Source organism: Carcharhinus amblyrhynchos, chromosome 4 (genome assembly GCF_965287045.1).
Source record: "Carcharhinus amblyrhynchos chromosome 4, sCarAmb.v2.hapA, whole genome shotgun sequence".
Lineage (NCBI taxonomy): Eukaryota > Metazoa > Chordata > Chondrichthyes > Carcharhiniformes > Carcharhinidae > Carcharhinus > Carcharhinus amblyrhynchos.
In genome coordinates, this window is record NC_137327.1 from 86,758,364 (window position 1) to 86,781,966 (window position 23,603).

A 23,603-nucleotide genomic window follows, 5' to 3' on the forward strand; every position below is an offset into this window, starting at 1 on the left:
AGTTCTGTCTCTGTGTGATGCACAGACCACAATACGGAACGATGTACATAAACAGCTCTCCATTTTGAATGTCAAGTCCACAAGATGTGCAATTTATGTGTAAAATATGCACAGTTATGATGTTTTCTAAGTCAGCTGACTTACATGCCCATGAGGAGATAAGAACAAAAATATCTTGAAACAATAACCGCAAACAGGTTTCCAATACCGTGGAAAGATGATACTAACTCGAGCTTCACTTTAACTGTGTCACCTGTAAAAATAAACTTCATTTCACAGTCACTGACTTCAGGTTAGGTGTCTACTTTTGCCAAATAAGAACTGGACAGGGAACAGGGAAATGGAAGATGGACAGACTCGTAAGAGACTGAAGGGCAGAGAAAAAAGTTTTATATTTTAAAGGCTGCACTTTTGGGGTCCAGGTTACATTTCAGACATTTCCTATCACTTTGCAAATTAAACATATTACCAATCTAAAAGTTGTAATTCTACAGTTGAGTGCAGAAATCAAATGGCACCAGCCACTATAAATCTGGGTGGAATTTAGTCGCACATTCATCTAAGTCAGTCATGCACAATCCTGCTGTATAACAGAGAGATACCATAAACAAAACAATCTGACTATATGTTCCTCACATCAGAAAAATGTCCTCTTGGCGTAGGTATGCTGAGTGCTTAGAGTAAGAGGGATAGTGGACCTTTCTGAGTGTTTCATAAAAAAGAAACAGGCATTTCTGCTGGTAGCACTGTTAAAGAAAGAAAGAATTGTATTTGTATAGCAACTTCACAACCTCAGGGCATCTCAAAGCACTTCTGTAGTGAAGCATTTTTGAAGTGAAGTCAACTGTCGTAATTGAGGAAATGTGACAGTTAACTTGTGCACATCAAGTTTACACAAACTACAATGTGATAATGACCAGATGATCTATTTTGTGTTGTTGGTGGAGGGATATGTATTGCACAGGAGACTGGGAGCAATTTTCCTGATCTTTACTGGTATATTTAGTATTACAGTTAAGTTTAATGTGTATGGAGGATTTTCTTTTATTTTTCATGTTGATTGTGTTTTGCCAATTTAAATGTGTTGTGTTATAGTTTTAGGAAGAAAATATACTCCTTTTCCAAATGGAATACAGTGCCACTAGGGACAACACCTACTCAATAAAAGTAAAGTTTACAATAAGGAATACCATTGTGACATTTTAAAAAGAAAAACAAAACTACATGTAACACCATATGATCATAAAACACAGGGACAGAAGTATGATGTTCAGCCAGCTATTAAGACTGCTCTGCCACTCAGTGAGATCAACACTGATCTAATAATCCTCAACTCCACTTTCCTGCATTATCGCTGCAACCTTTGATTCCCTTACTGATTAAAAATCTGTCCATTTCAGCCTTGAATACCTTAATGATCCAGCCTACAATGGCTCTCACCAACTTTTACAGATGCACCATAGAAAGCATTCTTTCTGGCTGTATCACTGCTTGTCCACGACTGCAAGAAACTGCAAAGGGTCATGAATAAAGCCCAATCCATCACGCAAACCAGCCTCCCATCTATTGACTCTGTCTATACTTCTTGCCGCCTCAGCAAAGCAGCCAGCATAATTAAGGACCCCAGACACACCGCACATTCTCTTTTCCATGTTCTTCGTCAGGAAAAAGATACAAAAGTCTGAGGCCATGTGCCAACTGACTCAAGAACAGCTTCTTCCCTGCTGCCATTAAATTTTTGAATGGATTTACCTCATATTCAGTTAATCTTTCTCTACACCCTAGCTATGACTGTAACCTTACATTCTATTCTGCACTCTCTCCTTTCCTTCTCTGTGTACAATATGCTTTGTCTGTTTGGTGCTCAAGAAACAATACTTTTCATGTATACTAACAAAAACAACAGTAATAAATCAAATCAAATCAAATCAGCCTTTACAGCCCTCTGCAGTATAGAATTCCACAGATTCACTATCCTCAGAGAGAATAAATGTCTCCTTATCTCTGTCTTAAATGGGCAACCCCTTACTCTAAAAGTATGCTCTCTTGTCCTAGACTCACCCACAATCTTTTAGCATCTGTCCTGTCAAATCCCCTGAAAATCCTGTATGTGTCAATAAAGTTGTCACTCATTCTTATAAACTCCAGTGAGTACAGACCCAACCCAATCAATCTCTCCTCAAAAGGAAACCCCTCCATTCTTGGGCTCAACCTAATGAACCGTCTCTGACTGCCCCTAATGTCAGTATATATTTCCTTAGATAAGGTGAACAAAACTGTTCACAGTATTCCAGGTGTGCCTTGTATAGTTTTAGCAAGACTTCCATATGTTTATATTCCATTCCCTTTGAAATAAAGGCCAACAGTGCATTTCCTTTCCTATTACCTGCTGAACTTGCAAGCTAGCCTTTTGTGATTTATACACAAGAACCCCCAAATCCCTCTGAGCTGCAGTTTTCTGCAATCTTTCTCCATTTAAATAATATTCTGCTCCTTTTTTCTTCCTGTTAAAGTGCATAAATTCACATTTTCCTATATTATATTCCACTTGTTAAGCTTTTGTCCACTCACCACTCAAATCTATATCCTTCTGTAGATTCTTTGTGTGATCCTCACCACTTGTCTTCCTATCTATATTCGTGCCATCCACAAACTTGGCAACTGTACATTCACTTCCCTCATCCAAACCATCAATACATAATTGTAAATAATGGAGACCTCAGCGCTGATTTCTCTGCACCTCACAAGTTATAGGTTGCCATTCTGAAAATGCTCTTCTTATATCAGCTCTCTGTTTTCTATTAATTAACCAATTTTCTATCCATGCTAATATACTACCCTCAACATCTGGGCTCATACCTTACTAAGTAACTTTCTGCGTGGTACCTTGGTGAATGCTTTTTGGAAATCCAAGTATCTTACATCAACTTGTTCCTCTTTATTTATATTGTTGTTACCACTTCAAAGAATTCTAATAAATTGTCAAGCATGATTTCCCCTTCATGAAGCCATGCTGACTCTGCTTGATTATGTTATGTATTTCTAGATGTTCTGCTATTACATCCTTTATAATGGCCTCTGACATGTTCCATACAGATGTCATTCAGCAAAAAGAGAAGAAAAACAGAGAGGGGAAGGTGGAGTGTATGAAATGAAAAAGGGAAAACCTACTTTCAGGGTTCCATGACTCTGAGTAGGACTGTATGTTTGTACTAAGGGGATAAGTGTCACAACCCAAAAAATGGCGACCCCCACATCCTCTCCCCTCGCTGTGATTGACTGCTGTGTCAAACAGAGTTTCATTAACACGCAACAATGTAAATTTACCCACAGTTGCCAAACCTAAATGACCATCATTCCCAAACTTACTCTCATTGAAGTATCAATGAACAGACCTCAATCCTATTAAGTATTGTGTAAATTGGAGCCACCAGCACATACTCTGAACATCATTCAGCAATAATTAATATGTTGAGACATTTGACATCCTTACTTCATCATATTTTAATAAGAATTATATTGCAATCTTGTTGAGGTAGAAATGTTTGCAATTCTATATAATTTTTGACATGTCTGCAATACCTTAAAAAATTACTATGTCACAGTCTTCCCAAATTTCTCCCTGTCCTTTCTGAACTCATTCAATCATGTGAATATATATGAGTCTGTGGCCTGCAAAATATATTTAAATGTGGAGCGAGAATGCCGTAAGGTAGACTACCCAATGTCTATAGACATCTGGAGCAAGACATGATCAGATTTATTCTCTGTCTAGCCTGAACATTCTGAGGTCAAAAACAGAATGCCACTGTCAACGTTCATTTCTTCAACATTACTTTTGTATGAATTGTGAAGTTAAATATAGTGATCTCTTTCACAATGTTGGTATGCAGAGTATTGTGGGAATAGAGGTGCAATACATTAATAATCACAATTGGCCCCTGAAATTAAGGCCATCTCAAATCCTGAGTTGAGTTAAATTGAATACATCTGTCAGCCACAACTGAATTAGAGAAAATTCCATTCTCCATAAACCTGTGGCAACTGGGATTAGATTGAGAGAACCTTGTTTCTCAAGGTGACAGTCAAATTCTAACCAGCTCTATATTGTTGGAAAAGCCAGAGAATAGATTAAATTGTGCCTCCCTGATAGATATAAAATGGGCTTGGTCGATAGTTCAACCCTTAGCTTTCCAGGTTCCTTCAAAAGAGTAAATTATTGTGGTTACTCTTTGATCACTCATGGCAACAAGCAAGCTGTTATGGACTTACTTATTTTGAATGCTCTCTTTATCTCCTTAGGAAGGAGGAGTCACACAAAGTGCCTAGTACAACCAGAATATGCAAATAATAATATCTTTACCCAGAAGAAAGCAAACAGTACTCTTAATAATTCAGATTTAAACAAAGAAATTCACTATCTCACTGCTCTACCTAACAGCCCTTTTATCAAACATTCCACATCACATTTACAAATGGTGAATGCTCGAGGGTGTGTCATGTGCAGTTAACTATAAGACATTTCCCCAGCGACTCAAATTTTACCTTGCGCCTCCCAGTCTGCAGTTCAACTGACTTGTCTTTTCCTCAGTCTGTGACACTTTCCTTACTGTGCCTTTCCACTGAAGTTAACAAAACCATGTGTTGGGATGGAAAGCCTTGACTGATCTCTAATCTCATAAACTCGATATTTTTGGAGTTAATATTAAGACCACCTAAAACACTGACATTAGTTGCAGAGCTGATAAAGCACTTTGATGTAATTCCTGAATGAATGGTTTGAAGGGCCATGTAAAAATGGTTGAAAAATGTTTCGTTTTGGAGAAAGAAATGTATTATTTTCTTCAAAACCATGCTGTAATTGAGTGATATGACATTGTGATAAAATCATGCATGTCCATTGCATCATACATTTGTAAACATAATAAATAAGAGGCAAAATATGCAGATTGGCTATTTTTGTCTGGAGTCCTGCAGAAAGCAAAAAAAGTAAAGTAATTTTATTTATTAGTCACATGTAGTAAGGCTTACATTAACATTGCAATGAAGTTGCTGTGAAATTCCCCTAGTTACCAGACTCCAGCACCTGTTAGGGTCAATGTTCCCAACCAGCACATTTTTCAGACTGTGGGAGGAAACCAGAGCACCCAGAGGAAACTCACACAGACACAGGGAGAAGGTGCAGACTTCTCAGATAGTGACCCAAGCTAGGAATTGAACCCAGGTACCAGGTGCCCTGAGATAGCAGTATTATGCCACTGTGCTGCTTCTTTTCTCTGGGTACATCTTTGTTTCTCCCAATCTCATGAACTGCATGGACATTTCTAACTTGTACATTCTCTCTGAATAAGATTGTATCAAATACATATCCAGCTCACTCCTGATTTCTGTTATTGGCCTCACGTTTCCAACAAATTAAGTCTAAAGGAAACATTCTTTTATTAGCTCTATTTAGGATCATCTGTGCAGGATCTGGATTAAGAGCTTTCTGAATTTCAAAGTGACATTACTGATCACTTGGAGACAAAGGAATTTCCTGTGCTTGCTGATTTTAGTGAGCTCTGTTAAAATGGCCATTGTGTTCGGCTTAGAATTTTGTCCTTAACAATGTCTGTTTGGAATGACTGCCTGTAGCATTCTCTTGCTCAGCTTTAATATTTAGAGTAGCGCAATTGATAAATCCTGTCTTTTGCTTGCCTTTAGCTGCATTTAAAATTTTGCAACTCTCCCAGAGTATTTTTTTAGAGTGAATTTGGACACATGTTAAGGGAGCAACTTGGGGATCAGGTTTTAGGCGGTGGCTTTTTCCAATCTGCACTTCTGACTCTGAAATTTTTAAAGATTTCTCAGGACTTGTAGCCTGGAATTTTAAAAGATTTAGCTCACTCTTGTGAGGTCTGCTGACCCAATACTCTGGGATTTGGAGCTCCTAAGAAAATGCAATGGAATCTTCTGTTGCAAATTTTACATGAATTTTTTTGGGAGAATCCGCCCCATAGAGCTTTCCAGCTCTTCACCACTAGTTCATGGATCTGAGCCAAGACCAAGATAAAGGGTGGAAAATAACTTCTTAACTGTGATGAGTTTATACAATTTTTACCCCTGTAATTGTGGATCCATAGCACAAAACTACCTGCCATTTATTAATTGGTGCAAAATTAACAATTTGATCTAGAGAGCCCACAAGTGGCTGCTTTGAGGATGAAAAGCATCATATGGATTTAGTGGCAATGCCTCAGTTAGAAAGAGGTCATCTTGGTAGACTAGAGAAGAATGAGATGCACTCTTCATTGGTTATGCACCAGGTTTGGAGTGGTTAGTTTACTGTACTCGTAATGGAGAGGCTTAGGCTAATCCTCAATGAATATGAGTCTAAATCCCACCTTGAGAGCAGGAAAATTCCATTTAAAGAAATGCCTCGTGCTCTGTTCTCATCCAGTGATATTTCCATATGTAAACTATCAAATTCACTGCAAGTATCTCTCACTGAGCTGGTGATTACCAGCCATGTAATGTAATGAGTGACACAATAGTGGAATTTCTTAAGGCGCTGCCCCATTTTCAGGATACAACATAACTCATTCCCTCTGCCTTTCCTGCAATGTTTAACTTTTGTTTCTTGTGTGAAGATAAAATGAATCATGTTAAATTTGTTTTTTTTTACTTTTTGGCTTTCCAAATTATTATTAGACCAATATATTTGGTCCGCAAGAAGTTGGTTTTGTTGTAATATGTGCCTGCATACCATTTCATGTCAAGATGTTCAGCAGAGTAAGGGTTAAGGATCAGAAAATTGCACTGTCCACTGTATGACGTATGCAATCACATGGCAAGAGACTGAGAGAACAGTTGAGAAACAGAATTCTGCAAGTAAGCAAACAGCCTGCATGGTGGAGCAGCACTAAGCGTGGCCATTCCATGGAACTGTAAATAGTTAAAGCCTACCAAAAAATGATCCATGTTTAAACATACAAGTCTCAAGATCTCATCAATGAGACATCACAGCAGGGGGACACCATTTTAAGGAACCCACAATATTATGACAGGTTCATTTGCAACATTTTCACTTGCCATGAATGAACCTATTGTGGCTGAAGAGCCTCCAATGTTTCTCTCGATGCTGCTTTAAAGGAGTTCATGATCTGTGTCTTTATTGCTTCTTCCACATGATGGGTTAAAACACAAATGCCTGCTGGTCCACACACTGTTGTCTGATATTCCCACTCATTTTGAGCAATCATTTCCTGCATAAAGAGAGACTTAATTGGTGTTGAACGCATTTGTTGCCTTTCTTTACAATGTTGGTCATCTTTTACTTCTTGGCATAGCAGATTAGCAGTTACACGAGAATTTTGACTTCCTGATGATGTAAAAGAAGATGTGTGGGTGCATAAAATGGAACATGATTTAGATGGATTTAGATAATAGAACAAAATCAGCTCTTAATACCTCGCTTATTGTTACACCTCATGGGGTAGGTCTGGAATGCCGGTGGCTATGTGCACTATTCCCTGTGGTTTTAAGTTGTAGTGTTCTTGCCAAGTGGTTCAATATACCTTGCTATGTTAAAGACACTGTTTAAATGCCTTAGTTTTTGTAAATAGGTGGGGAGGAGGGGGTAATACAATATTGCAACAGCATAGATGTAGAGAGAAAAGTAAAGCCAAAGTGTTTGTGTGTATATCCATGTGAATTGTATCAATTAATTTTAACTAGTTATTGAAAGCAATGAGTAGCTTAATTCCTATACTGAATTAGTATGATTTCAGCCAGAGACATTCTAGGAAATTATTATTGGTCTCAGTACCATTGATGGAAGCTTGAACAAAGAACAGGCCCTTCAGTCCACCAAGCCTTGCTGACACATGCACCTTTCTAAACTAAAGATCGTTTGCTTCACACGGTCCATGTCCCTCTTTTCCCTGCCTATTTATGTATTTGTCAAGATGCTTCTTAAATGTTGCTATTGTATCTGCTTCTACCACCTTCCCTGGCAGCGCATCCCAGGCACTTACCACCCTCCGTGCAAAAAAACTTGCATCTCTTCTCCCCCTTTTATCTTAAACATATGACCCTAGCAATTGACATTTCTACCCTGGGAAAAAGACTCCGACTATCCATTCTATCCATGCCTCTCATAATTTTGTAAACTCCTACCAGGTCACTTCTCAGTCTTTGATGTTCAAGTGAAAACAAACAAAGTTTGTCCAATTTCTCCTCATAGCTAATATCCTCTAAACCAGGCGACATCCTGGTAAATTTTTTCTGTAAGCTGTCCAAAGTTTCCACATCATTTTGGTAGTGTGGCCACTAGAACTGTACACAAAATTCCAGGATTTCAGTTCTTGATTGCTATCTAATTACTGCTTGCATGTGTGTATATGTGGATGTGAAAATTTGTGATCTGTTAAATCAATGTTGTCAGTGCTGAAATGGGGAACATTTTGTGCTGGAAAGAGATGCTCATGGTTTGTAATTGGTATCAAGTCCAAAGTCATTCTGTGCATTATGACTCTGTCTGTTTTCATTTACAGATATATTACTATGAGGTCAAAGAGACGTACACAAACCAAGAGTTCCGAGGCAGATTACTGGCAGCACATAACCCCGGAAATGCATCCATTACCATTGAAAAGCTGCGTCCATCTGACACTGGCAATTATCTGTGTGAAGTTGAGAATCCACCGGATTTCACAGGAACTAACATCAGATCTGTAGTGCTCACAGTGTTAGGTAATGCATAGTCACCTGTATCAACTTTCCAATCATTTTCTTTCTTTCGATTTTCAAGTCTGTGCTCATCAAATGGAAATATTAATGCTGGAGATTGGAATATGTTCCATGTCTTTCATCCAGTGTCAGGTATAGTGTGTGTGTAAATGTTTAGCAAAGCTCATTTACTCTGCCTTAATAAGCCACAATGAACCAATGCAACATCTTTCCCAATTCACTCACCAGTCATCATCTGTTCTGTCTGCACAAGGCTACAGATTAATGCCACATTATGGAATATTTGAGAGATATTGACACTCTCAAAACTCATTTCACATTGGACCTTTAGAATCTGCTGATAGAGACAACTTTTATCATATCTGCCTAGGATGGACTCTGAGTGGCAAAAACAATGTTGTATGCGCTGCACTACCCATTGCAAATGTTATTAGAATTTTAGTGTATCTCCTAAAGCTAAACCTGCAGCTGATGTTGAGGCTAGGCTATGTAAGGGACAGTCAGGAGGAGGGAAGATGGATCTGATTGCAGCTGCAGGCTTAGGGTAGCACATACCTTGGATTGAGGAGGGGGAGATCAATTAGTATCAGAAAATATTGTTTGATGGAGTAATAATTAATCCTCACTTTTCACCTGAGAGCTGCTGCAGACAACTGTAGCACCTCAATGGTCCCCTCAACTAAGATTAGCTTATTCAGCCGAGATTAAAGCTGGCATCTTATGATTTTAAGAACTGAACTCTCAGAGAGGTCTTTTAAGCCAATCTGCCATTTTAATGGTGAGTTATGCTGATTCAAAGACTCACCTAAATGGCTCCATTTGAAGGGAAACACTTACCTCATGGGCCTGTGCAAATTCAGATCCCAAAGGTGAACAGATATATTCATCCATTACTTTTGCCAGGGTGGACTTTTCACGTTCTCCCCGTGTCTGCATGGGTTTCCTCTGGGTGCTGCGATTTCCTCCCACAGTCCGAGAGGCTTGCTGGTTAGGTGCATTGACCATGCTAAATTCTCCCTCAGTGTACCCGAACAGGTGCCAGAGTGTGGCAACTAGAGAATTTTGGCAGTGTTAATGTTATCCTACTTACGACAGTAATACATAGATTAGAAAGAAACACCAACCAATAACTCTAGGGAACTCTTAATTATTGTGTGGTATATTTGTAGGAAAACTTATACTTATTTGCCATTATGAGTTGGTCTCAGTCTAACACAGCTTACAGTTGGCAAAACATGTTTAACATGAGGAACATCTTATCCAAAGAGCTGTTTGTCAATAGAAGAGTCATTGTATTACCATGAAAAAAACATTATTTGCTGCATATTTATGCAGAATATCAAAAAGATCATAACTGGACTATCAAATTAAAATTTTCACAGCCTCCACCCTGCTTGCTAGCTGATGCAGTTGAATGGTGAAATAGGGGAGTCAGGGAGTTAGAAATATGAATTTCCAAAATTCTTTTGCCAACTGTAACATTATGTAATTGTGTAATACTGTTGGGATACCAGATCAGAAATCCAAAGATACATTATGAAGCCAGAATAGACTTCAAGAATGTTTTATTTTGGATTTGTGTGAGGAGTTTAGAAGGATGAGGGGGGATCTTATAGAGACGTATAAGATAATGAAGGGGGTGGATAGGGTAGAGGTAGAGAGATTCTTCCCAGAAAGGACAGCAGGACTAGAGGGCACAGCCTCAAGATAAGGGGGGAGCAGTTTAGAATGGAGTTGAGGGGGAACTTCTTCACTCAAAGGGTGGTGAATCTCTGGAATTCTCTGCCCATTGAAGTGGTGGAGGCTACCTCACTAAATATATTTAAGACACAGGTAGATAGGTTTTTGGTAGGCAATTAAGGGTTATGGGGAGAAAGCGGGAAAGTGGAACTGAGCCACTTCAGATCAGCCATGATCTTTTTGAATGGTGGGGCAGGCTCGAAGGGCTAGATGGCCTACTCCTGCTCCTATTTCTTATGTTCTTATGTTATAAGATGGTTCACTCAGGCTCAATTCTATTGACAAACTTGGAAGTTTTCTCAAAAGAAACTTTATTTAAAAACACAGTTTAATTATAACAAATGAATTAGCTTAACTTTTAACAATTGAACAATACTTAAACATGGCAAGATACAATTCTTAACTGATATCCTATTTCTATGAGTTTCAGTCCAGGAAAATTTCCCTTATAGACTTAAATCTCTCTTTAAAATTAATTGGTAAAACACAGGCATACTTACTTTCTTAGGTTAAGAGTCCTGGAGTTTTCAGAATACCTCCAAAGAAAGGAAGAGAGAGAGAGAGACTGTTTTCTTCTGGCAGCCAAGGCAGCAACTGTCTGTATTTTAAAATGAAACTGGAACTCTTTCTTTCTTAGCTCCTCACATTAATCATGTGACTCTGTCTCAGTCAATCAATCTAATCAAAGCTCCACTCTGAAACCTCAGGGGGAACCTAAGTAAACACAAATGCATTGGTGCTGCTTAAACAAACACTCCACTTCTAAAGTGAGTACATATCTTGTCGTTCCAGCTAATAATATAAAGGTTTTAATAGGCAAACTGGCATCCTACAAAACAGAGCTAAATTTTAAACATATCCCTTACAAGAAACATGATATAAACATCTTTCTTAAAGGCACAGTATTATTGCAAAGTTTGACCGCATTATTTCCATATAGTCAACTGTTGATCCAATATTACATAAAAAGCAATAATCCTCTAGGCTGAAGATTAGCATGCAGTATAATAAAATTTATTGCCACTGTAAAAGAACAAAACCTTACACCTCCCCCATAAAAACTCATATAAAAAGCTTTATAGTTAAAATTGTACAAAAAAGGAAACCTAAAATATTTTTCATCATCTCATTTCAGAATGCAAAAACACACACAAACCATTTAAGTTTTGATTTTGCAAAAGGAAAGCCATCTGAACTGTGTGATCAAATTGCTACTTTGCAAACATTTTCCCGTGTCCAATACTTTCCACTTAGTATGAACAGTCACACAAACAAACTATCAAGCTTTCTGTCAACCAAAACTTGTTGGTTTTGTATGTGTATGTAGGCTGATTGTTAAAGATGCTGTATGGGTTACTAGCCAATGCATGTATCTCATGTGATCATAGTCCATTCCAAACCTATGTTAACTCCTTGTGAACATTACCCCTCTGTACTGAAATTCAAGTATATAAAGACAAAAGGAAGGCCTTAGCTTTCATCCTGCACAACTCCTGATCTCACCATGCTGCATGCTGTATGTCAACTCAGCAGCTTTGTAGCTCAGCGGAGATTCCAAAAAATGAGGTTGGAGTGGGGTGGGCGGGGGGGGATGGAATGTGGAAAAGCTCTAAAGTTGACAAATATTTCCACCAAATGGACTAGACTTGGAAATATTCTACTGTACTAGTAGTCCAGTGGCCCCATGGTAGGAACACAAGTGTGCATTAGAACTTATGGTTAGAGTTTTAATTCCTCTTTCATTGAGTAGTAGATTTGATTTGATTTGATTTGATTTATTATTGTCACATACTGGGACACAGTGAATAGTATTGTTTCTTATGCGCTATATAGACAAAACATATTGTACATAAGGAAGAAGGAAAAGACAGGGTGCAGAATGTTGCGTTGATATAGATCTCTGCTCTGTTGTATGCAAACGTAATGATCTTTTCTCACAGGATAGGGGCATGTAAAGTGTCACAGCCAGGCTGATTCTGAGCAACTCCCAAAAGCAGAATTCAGGGCAACATTAACAGAGATCTGAAAGCACATCACTTCACTGCCCTTCTTTTCAGGTGGGATATGGACAATTGGCATCCTTATCTTGAAGGGTACTAAAGTATTTTGAAGTTTATTAGTGTCACAAGTAGGCTTATATTAAAACTGCAATGAAGTTACTGTGAAAATCCTCTAGTCACTACACTCTGGCACCCGTTCAGGTACATTGAGGAAGAATGTATTATGGCCAATGCACGTAACCAGCACGTGTTTCAGACTTGTGGGAGGAAATCAGAGCACCTGGAGTAAACCCATGTAGACATGGGGAGGATGTGCAAACTCCACACAGACAGAGACCCGATCTGGGAATCAAACCTGGGTCTCTGGTGAGGCAGCAGTGCTAACCACTGTATCACTGTGTTGCCCTGTATGATGATACAGCTGATTTACACTGATGAATGAGTTGATTTTATGATAATCAAATAGCTTTGTGATTACCTTTGTTGATGCCATCGATTTATTTCCAGCTATTTATTTCCAGATTCATTAAAATTGAACTCAAATTCTCAAACTGACATTGTGGGGATTTAACTTTGCACTTACTCTGTATTAATAGTCCAGTCACAGAACCATTAAGCTGCTCTGTGTAATTTGATATCAGAAAGTAAAAGACAGTTAAAAGCATTTGGACTATAATGAAAAGAATTTCATCGATTGATAGCAAAATCCATGTTCCTAACAAGGATTACCTGTTGGGTGGTTGGGGAGGAGTTCAATGTTAGGCTTTAATTTGGCTTTAAACAGTTTGAAGCTTGGACATTCAGCAAGTGAGCATCAACTTGCCAAATTGAGATAATTTCATGATTCCTTTCTTTTATGCCCATCCTTATCAGCCCTGCAAACTGTTGTCATAGAAATAGATTGTTATATAGACAGTCACCAGCAATCTTCTGGATGAACATTAACATACAGCTGATTTAGACTGTTATAAATAGCGTTTTACTCATTCTGTGTTAACATTGTCTGAGTTCCCGCTTGTTGATAATTCCTGGCTCTCAGACCCTGACAACCTAACCTTTGAAGGCCAGGTTTGTATTTCTTATTTAGCAATTTTGAATTATATGGGTGTGGAGTTATGGAAAGAACTGTTTTAGTGCCGTCATCTCACTGGAAGATAAATCCTGTGCCGAAACCTCTAGCAGCTTTAGATCTATATAAATTAGTGGGAACATTAATGCTAAATTTAATAAAGTAGTTTTATTTATTAGTCACGAGTATCTTACTGTGAAAATTCCCTAGTTGCCACGTTCCAGCGCCTGTTCAGGTACACCGAGGGAGAATTTAGCATGGCCAATGCACCTAACCAGCACATCTTTGGACTGTGGGAGGAAAGTGGAACACCTGCAGGAACCCCACGCAAACACGGGAGAACATGCAACTCCATACAGACAGTGACCCAAGCCAGGAATCAAACCCGGGTCTCTGGCACTGTGAGGCAGCAGTGCTAACAACTGTGCCACTGTGCCATCCTGGCCCTTGTAATTTCATGGTTGGCATTCAAGCAGCTTGGAACTTGAAAATACCTGGCTCAGACTGTATTATTTTCCTCCACTCACTGTTCTTTAGATTCTCTCCTTCCCAATTCTATCTTCCTTCTTCCAGTTCCAAACAGACCAACTTGAAAAAAGGCCACCCGATAGCAATAACACACTGGGGGCAGTCTAAGAAAGCTTGCAGTGGGATCTCTGCGCCTCAGTGGGAGAAAGTCCAACCTTCTAGAACTGCTAGCAAATCAGAATATCTGGCAGATCCAGCAGTCCCAGTAGCGCACGAAATCAGTAGAAGATAGCAGATCATGGGAAAAGGATCAATGGCATCTGGACCTGTAAATTCTGCGCTTTTAGGGTGCAAAGGGATGGGGCACCTTGAGGTTGTGGGCGTGTATCTGGGAGTCCAGGCGGAGAGGAACAAAGAGAGGGTGCTACCTCTTGGAGGCTGCTGGGTGGATACCTTCATGTGCACAGGGCATCCCCTGAATGATGTGCCTCCTTTCCTTCCCACATTTTTGGAAAGGTTGCTTATAAAAATGACCTTCTGACTCCCATCCTTACCACTGCTCAGCGTTTTTTGGCAGTGGAGATGGGCAATAATTGGCCACCTAAGGGCCTCACTAGGCCCAAGGGCAGGTGGTTTACCCATAGGGACCAGCCAGCCACCCAGCATGTTTTATATTCTCCTCCCCACCAGCACCCCAGCTATAAACACAACCGGTGGAAGAACCATAATGTCCAGCTGTCTTAAATGCGGCTTTCAATTGCACTGCCCTCAAATACAGCAAATAGTCAAGTAGAGATAAAGTTTATGTCAGGTATTCCAATGGCTGTGACCCAGTTCTCTCTCCATATCTGGAAAGGGCAATGGTCTGAGTGGATACTTATGCGTAGAACAATTCAGAGAAATCATGTCCTCTTCTATTTTTAAAGTTTTCAACTACGCCTTGTTCTTGCAAGTATCATCGGGGAGCAAAAATAATTTTTTAAAAATCCTGAAAAATATTGTTCATTGATAATTATATGTAATTTATGTATACAAATTACCAAGGAGTGATCATTCTTTCATCTTAATCTCTCACAAGTTTATGAATCAGATTCTGTGGTACAATTTCACACTGCACAAGAGATTTGGATAATATGAAATGTTTGTTCATTTTGCTTCAATAATTTTGTTTTAAATGAATTTCAGTTGAAGTCATTTCATTTTTGTTGCAGTTCCACCCTCAAAGCCAAAGTGTGGTATTGTACCACATCCTGTGAAGCCAAATTCGGCAATCTTAACTTGTCATTCTGAGCAGGGCGAACCTGTTCCAACTTATCACTGGGTGGAAATTGTAAACCATGTCTATGAAAATATCTCTGGCCATGCTGGTAAGAATGAAAACCTAATTTTTTAAATATTCAATAACAACTAGGCAAGTCAAATTTCATCTCTTCCAGCTTTTCTCATCTATTTGTCCCACTAATGTATCTCCCTATTCATTTCCTCACCAGTTCCATAGAACATAGAGCAATATACACAGGATACTTTCAATTTTCCTGAAATTCATCTCAATGCTGTACCTAACATGATGCCAAATTAAACTAATCCTTTCTGCCTGTCCTTGGTCCATATCCCTCTATTCCTTGCATATTCAGGTGCTGATTTAAAAAGCCCCTTAAACACCTCTATTGTATTTGCCTTCGTCGCCACTCCTGGCAGTGCATTCCAGACACCTACCACTCTGTGTAAAAAAACTTGCCTCTCACATCTCCTTTGAACTTTCCCACTTCATCTTAAGTGCATGCCCCCTAGTATTAGACATTTCAAATCTGGGAAAAAGAATTTGACTGTCAACACTATCTGTGCCTCTCATAATTTTATAAATTTCCATCAGGTCTTCCCTCTGCCTTCGCTCCAGAAAAAACAACCCTAGTTTGTCTAGCCTCTCCTTATAGCTCCTGCCCTCTAGTCCAGGCAGCTTCCTGGTAAACCTCTTCTGCACCCTCTCCAAAGCCTCCACAATCTTCCTGTAACGTGGCGACCAGAATTGAACGCAGTACTCCAAGTGCAGCCAAACCAAAGTGTTATAAAGCTGCAACATAACATCTTAACTCTTGCACTCAATGCCCCGACCAATAAAGGCAAGTGTGCCATATGCCTTCTTTATCATCCTATCCACTTGTGTGGCTACTTTCAAGGAGTTATAGATTTGAATGCCAAGATTCCTCTGTGTATCAATACTGTGTTCTCAGATAATTTATTTTGTTTAACCTTTCAGATCCAAGGACTGGGCTGTTGACTATTTCAAACATTTCAGAACATGAAAGTGGTTTTTACCAATGCATGGCATCCAATCATTTGGGAAACCAAACATGCACAATCGATCTGTCAACAGTCTGTAAGTTTCCTGTAGCAATTTTGTTAAGCTTGGGCCTTTAAAGAAAATGGGGATGTCAATTATGATGATCTTTGTTAACAGGATTGGAAACAGTTTTCAGTGAATGGAGATGGAGATTAGTAAAAGCAAGACATCTGAAAGTAAACTTATGACAGTAATTTGCTGTCAACCTTTTAATCAGGATTTGAGAATAACATGCAAACCAGAGTCATAACCCATAGGTGAAAAAGTTGCAGAACTGATTTTCCAAACTTTATGCAAACAGCGGCTATTTTGCAGCTGCTGGAGAAAAGAAGGAGGAAGCTTGAACTGGGGAGTAAAGGAAGAGGGATGCTCGATTGAATTGAGGAGATGGGAGGAAAAGGAGAATGAACCAGGAGAGAGGAATACATTCCTGAACAGACTGGAGGAGGAACATTATCTTCAGCAGAGATGAGAGGGAGGGGAGTGGGGAAAAGGAGGAGAATGTCAGGAGAGAAGATGTTCCATTTAACTGGGACCAGCTATAGTGAATATGCAAACTGCTGATTAAGGTATTGGGATAGGAGAATGATTGTTGAAGTAGCTTTCGGGAAGGTGACGGATGGTGTGTTGAACATCTAACTGTCACATTGCTTAAACATCTAGTAATTGTGAAGTATAAAGGTGCGTAATAATAAACAAATACACCATTTTAATATACAAATATAATCCTTTCTGGGACAGCATATCCTTGTACCTCTAATTTCATGCCATGAACTTCTGGATTTTTCTCTTCAAGCTTTCATGTATTTCCTTTTCTTTCCTCCAATACAATTGCAAGGATGTTATGTATCCCGACAGTTTAATTCACAAAGCTTGTCACTACTACTTTTCACTATCGTAAAATTGCAATTTTGAGTTGTCACTTTTTATGAGGCTGTTTTTAAACCTTTCAGCAGTGTTGGCTAGTTTCTAGGTTATGTATGGGTATTATATTTAGCAAATACTATGTGATTACACCTTGTTAAAACTTCAGGCCATAATCATAGCCCCAATATTTATCAAATTCATTCCAGAAATCCAATCCTTCAAAACTAGACATGGCGACATGAATGGAAATTATTCAGTTGTTTACTTACTATATACTTCTACTATGTTTTGGATGAAGAAGTTCTACTGACAATGGTGTTAATGAGAAGTATTGCATTTACAACTGCAATTAATTTGACCTGAACTTACACAATATGGACACGTTAGATTTTTTTAAAAACTTCCTGTGTGCATCTTAGTTTCTTATTTATGCTTCCTAAATTATATGCACAATTTTACAGCAATATACCAGTGAGTATCACTAAAGGGTGATTGGTTATTTAGCATGGTTGCATCAGCACTCTGTCACTGGACTAAATGATTGGATGGTTCAAATGAATTACTGAATGTTCTTTCCCCACATTTTCTCCTTTTTGCTCTAGTTGCTGAGAGTGATCATATCATAGGAGCCATTATTGGGGCAGTTCTGGCAGCGTTGGTCATTGGAATTATTGTCTGGGTAATTGCAAAGAAGGCGAAGAAAAATGCTAAGAAAAATGTGGAAGAAGACACTGAATTTCAGTGAGTGCTACCTTCAATTCTGTATCAGTCTTAATTTTTTGGACTTCATCTGTTAGTTTTTACAGTGCCTGCTGGCATATTTAAGAGTGGGGTGATGCTTGTGAAACAAAATGGGTGGCCATCTGGCCATGTTTCCGTCCACCCCTGGCTAGTCTCCCATATTATTGCGATGGGTGGGGAAGGGTGAGATGCCTGACCCTTGATTTTTCTATTAATTGTCAGTCAAGGGCCTCATTATGCCTCCACCAGGATTTTATATGTGGCAGGAAAAAGTGGAAGCAAGATGGGCAGCCTGGCAGTATTCAATTGCATAGGCTGCTTTTGGGCAGCAAAGTGGGTGCATTTGGGGGAAATGCCTTTTGCCCTTATGAGGCACCCCTCCCAAGATTTCCCCTTTAATGTTTTCCCTCTGCCTCTAAAACCCCTCGCCCCGTTTACTACCACCCACCACCCTCCCCAGCTGGGTTCTCTGAACCAGGCTTGTCTAAAGTGCTGGATTCATCTTTGAGTCCAGGCTCCATGACTCTGCATCCTTGAGGGTTTGATGTAGCCTCAGCAGTGGCTACCGGTCAATCCTGGCACCACTGGGAGTACAATAAGATTGAACAGCAGCTTTCTAGGATGTTGATCTTTCCCAGGCAACTGTCAATTGTTGCAACCTTCGTGAGTTCCATTAAATATGAGGTGTTCATGGATTTCTTTGTCACTATGTTTAGCTGCCTGTGCCATTCTCTCCCTTTCACTAACCCACCCAGCCAAATTTTCTCTAAGCTTCCCCTGGCTTGGCACTGAATTTACATCTTTCTCTTATTTCTCTCCTCATGCCCTTTCTGAGTTCATCTTCTCCTGTTCCCTGAATACGGACCTCATGAAACTGCTCACCGCCCAAATTCCTTTTCTGACCCCCACGTTAGCTGATACTATCGATGGTTACTGTTCCTCTCTTTTTTAAATATGCCATCATCGCCTCTCTCCTCAAATACTCAGCCCTTGAGTCCTCTCCCTCTGCAAACTATCATGCCATATCCAACATTATGTTCCTCTCCAGTCCTTGAACGTGCTGTCACTTCCCAATTCCATGCTATGTTCTCTAGAACTCCATGGGCAGGATTTTCCAGTCACATCTACCCTGAGACTGGAAAAGACCTCCTACTAAACCTTTAAATGGACCATCAAATTTTCTGTCCTGCCTGCAATGGTTCCTGCAGCAGGTGGGTGGGGCTGGAACATTTATCTCCTTGTTTAAATACCTTCAGTCAGGTTTCTGCTCCATTGCAGTAGCAAAATGATTCTTAACAAATTTTATATTCGTGTGACTGTGGCAAACTATCCCTCCTTGTACTTCTTGACATATGTGTAGAATGACCACACCATCCTCCTCCAGCTGCATCAGATTGTATTCTTCTAGTTTCATCCTTATCTATCTAGATGTCTATAAACCAAAGCATCACCTGCAATGGCTTCTCTTCCCTCTCCTGCACCATTACTCTTTGGAGTTCACCACAAGGTTAAACCCTTGGACTTTTCCTAATTATTAGTTAACTGCTGCCTCTCAGCAACATTATCTAAAACCACAATGTCAGGTTTCACAAGCACCTTGCCAATACCCATTTCATGACCACCTTTCTCAACCTCTCCACTCACTGTCTGTAAATTGTCAGACAGCTTGTCTGACATTTAGTACTGAGTGAGCAATGATTTCCTCCAACTAAATATAGGAAAGACTGAAGCTATTGTCTTCAGTGCTCACAACAAAATTTGCTCCCTAACCATTGACTCGTCCCCTTATCCAGCGACAGTTTGGGGCTGAAATAGACCGTTCGTGACTTTCATGTCACATTTTTTCCCAAGTTGACTCCGTATTCAGGGAACAGCACCTGAGGAGACAGAACGACCAAGTTTCCCTCCAAGCTACTCACCATCCTGATTTGAAAGTATATTACTGTTCCTTCACTGTTGCTGGGTCAAAATCCTGGAACTCCTTCCCTAACAACAATGTGTACTTCCATCATGTGGACCACAGCAATTCAACAAGACAGCTCATTACACCTTCTCAAGATCAGTTAGGAATGGGCAATAAATGCTAGCCTATACAGGGAGCCAACGACCTAGAGGTATTATTGCTAGACTATTAATCCAGAAACTCAACTAATATCCTGGGGACCTGGGTTCTACAGCAGATGGTGGAATTTGAATTCAATAATAAAAAAAATCTGGAATTAAGAACCTATCGATGACCAGTGTCGATTGTCAGGAAAAACCCATCTGGTTCACTAATGTCCTTTAGAGAAAAAAAAATCTGCCATTCTTATTTGGTCTGGCCTATATATTACCCCAGAGCCACAGCAATGTGGCTGACTCTCAGCTGCACTTGGGCAACTAGGGATGGCCAACAAATGCTGGCCAGCCAGTGACACGCCTGTCCCACAAATTAAAAAAATATACGGTGACAGCTATATTCTGTAAATATACTTAAAAATCAGTGCTACTTCCATCTCTGTAACATTGCCCAATGCCACCTTACTCCTGCTGCACGCCAACATTCTCTATGTATGTTCATAACTGAACATCACAAACTACTAAAGAACCAGCAGATCACTGTCTCCAATGGCACTGTGCTGTACAAGCAATCAATACCATTAGCTGGGATTTAAATTCAGAAAATCAGAGGGAGAGGAAAAAGGTGATTGTTAATTTGTATTTCTCAATCACATAGAAAGCACGTTATGGCTATAAAGAATGTAATAACTGCTCATTATTTCTCCAAGGGTCAGACAAGAAGACAGGAAGCCATCTACGACATATCTGGCTGTCCCCACAGATGATGCCGCAGCAGCTTCAACAGATGCGAATGATGCTAAGTTGCCAGAGGTAGGCCCGAGCAGCACAGAGGCAACTGAGGCGCATGTACCGCCAACTGAAATTCCACTGTTGAGCAAAAATGCTGTCCCCTCTGGCACTGAAAAAACAGCAAAAGAAGAAAGTGAGGGAGGTGGTTCACAGGACACTTAATTTGCCCTTCTACCAAAACAAGGTGCCATTTGAGCAGTGTCAAAACCTGAAGTGAAACAAATAATCCATGATGTTTTTTAACACACCAACATGTTCTATTACAATACAAGCCTATTATTGGCAATGATTATGTGATAACAAACTAATTTTCCTTTATTGCTGCAACTGCAAGTATTATGTCCAGGCCCAATATCTAAATTCACCATTAAAGTTAGCATTGTGTAAAGCTGCCCCAGGTATAGTTTGTTGTGTGTAACGTCTTAAACAGCTTTTATTTTTTCTACTACTATAACCCTTCCCAAATTAGTAAAATGGTGGCACAGTGATTAGCACTGCTGCTTCTCAGTGCCAGGAATCCGAGTTCAATTCCAGCTTTGTTTTACTGTCTGCATGGGTTTGCTCCAGGTGCTCCAGTTTCCTTCCACAGTCCTAAAATATGCAGGTTAGGTTGATTGGCTATGCTAAAATAAATAATGAGGTCCGTATTCAGGGAACAGGAGAAGATGAACTCAGAAAGGGCATGAGGAGAGAAATAAGAGAAAGATGCAAATTGTGTTTCAGAGAGTTAGGGAGATTAGCAAGGTAAATACGTAGGATTACAGGGAAAGGGTTTGGCTGGGATGCTCTGTTGGTGCAGACTCGATGGGCTGAATAGCTTTCTTCTGTGCTCAGAATTCATGAACCCGTAGCGTTGGCGGGGTGGGGGGGGGGGGGGGGGGGTGCAACAATTAGCCACAGCGTTTTCCAACCAAGAAAGGGAAAATTTAATCCTAATTCCTGCTCCTAATCATTTTCCACACACCCAAATTTGTATGTAAAGAAGAGAATTAGATTTGGCTAAAGTTCCTTGGAGTCAAATCAAGGCAGCAGTTGATCACAGAACAATACCCAGCAAATGTCTTTAGGAGAGAAGGAGAGGAAATTAACAGCCATGGCTTTTGTTGAAACTGTCCAAGTTCAGTTCATATAGGGCACTGACATCCAGCATGGACAGATAACTTTTACCCTGTCAATATGGTCTAGATTCGAATTGCGTCCCAACATGAATTCATACTAACTTGTATTTGTGAATGTTCCTGTTTGACTAAGTACTCTAATCGATAGGGTGCTTCTTAAATAGTTTGTACTGTATTGTGTTATGTATATATAAAGTAAACACCAATGAGGAATGGATTGTTGAAGAACCAGTTTCCGATGCAGTTACAAAGCCTACAATTCCTGGTGCAAGACAAAAGCATATCCTCAGCCAGCTTCCAAATTTATGTCAATCGTTGCTAATGGGAAACTATGAGCTGGGTTTTTAAGGTATGCTCCTAGGGTAAATACAAGTGGTAATTCTGCCCAATAGTTCCTTTAATTGAAAGCTTTTTGACTAACAGCTGAAGTTGATTCCTGAATGTGGAATTTGGCAGCAAATCATTTAAAAGAGAATTAAACTCTTAAAGTAAAGGATTAAGGAATGCAATTAAGGAAGGAACATTAACATTGGATTTGGATAGCTGCAGACTTGACCTAGCACTGCCACAGGTATGATGGCTGGATTGCTTTCCTCCCTCTGTTGAAATCTTTAAGGTTGTGTGTTTTTTTTAATGAAAATTCTTCACTAGTCAAGTTGCTCATCAAATTAATTTTTACATAACTTGCTGCATTTCATACTCATCATTGCTTTAAAAACATTTTCATTTGACTAACTCTCCAAATAGCTACACTCAAACTAAAAAGCTTGACAATCCTATAGACATACTGGCACAGTGATTAGCACTGTCGCCTCACAGCGCCAGGGACCCGGGTTTGATTTTTGATTCAGGTCACTGTCTGTGTGGAGTCTGCACGTTCTCCCCGTGTTTGTGTGGGTTTCCTCTGGGTGCTCCGGTTTCCTCCCACAGTCCGAAAGATGTGCTGGTTAGGTGCGTTGGCCACACTAAATTCTCCTGCAATGTATCCGAACAGGCGCTGGACTGTGGTGACTAGGGGATTTTCACTAACTTCATTGCAGTGTTAATGTAAGCCTACTTGTGACAATAATTTTAAAAGAACTATTATTCCAACTCGTTTCAAAGCCAAATTAATCAAATTTGAAGAAAAGATGCTTATTAACTGGTAATACTGGCTATTTGGTTTAATATCCAGTAATGGTTTTCTTTCATTTCTTAGTATCCTCAGAAAAATTTGAACTTGTAATATTGTAACCAATATAATTTTTCCGAAGTAAGTGAAAGAGAACCTTTCCTCTCTGGATGCCGTACTGAGACGGTTGAGTACTCTTATGTGTCATAACGCTTTCTGGAGAGAGGAATTTTTTTTTTTTGTAGAGAGCGGCAGACCATGGTTACATAGAAATATGAATTTATGATGAATAAATATACTGGAATTTTCCCTGACAACTTTTGGGAATCTATGGTTCTATAGTAATGATGGTGAAACTGAATGTTCGCTGTCATTACTCCACTAACACTGACAGCAACTGCTGGAGTCCACACTTATGTGCAGTAAAGTGAAATCCCAGAAGTCGCTGTCAATGTTTCTACGCCTCCCTGCTGCTGAGACACTATTCTCACTACGTTTTGTACATATTTTTTTTCCATGGTTTAAGGAATCTAGAATGTATACAAAATCATGTGATAATACAAGCCTA

General features: G+C 39.6%; 1 protein-coding gene across 1 annotated transcript in view; it reads left to right on the forward strand.

Moving 5' to 3' along the window:
* Positions 1-21,334, forward strand: part of LOC145342452 (V-set and immunoglobulin domain-containing protein 1-like) — a 35,815-nt gene extending 14,481 nt beyond the window's left edge. Inside the window, exons 4-8 of the mRNA XM_080188016.1 lie at positions 8,535-8,733; positions 15,219-15,374; positions 16,265-16,384; positions 17,818-17,956; positions 20,725-21,334. Coding sequence (XP_080044142.1) covers positions 8,535-8,733; positions 15,219-15,374; positions 16,265-16,384; positions 17,818-17,956; positions 20,725-20,968 — 858 coding nt within the window. The 3' untranslated portion in view covers positions 20,969-21,334. The remainder of the gene's footprint in view (positions 1-8,534; positions 8,734-15,218; positions 15,375-16,264; positions 16,385-17,817; positions 17,957-20,724) is intronic.
* Positions 21,335-23,603: the final 2,269 nt, after the last annotated feature.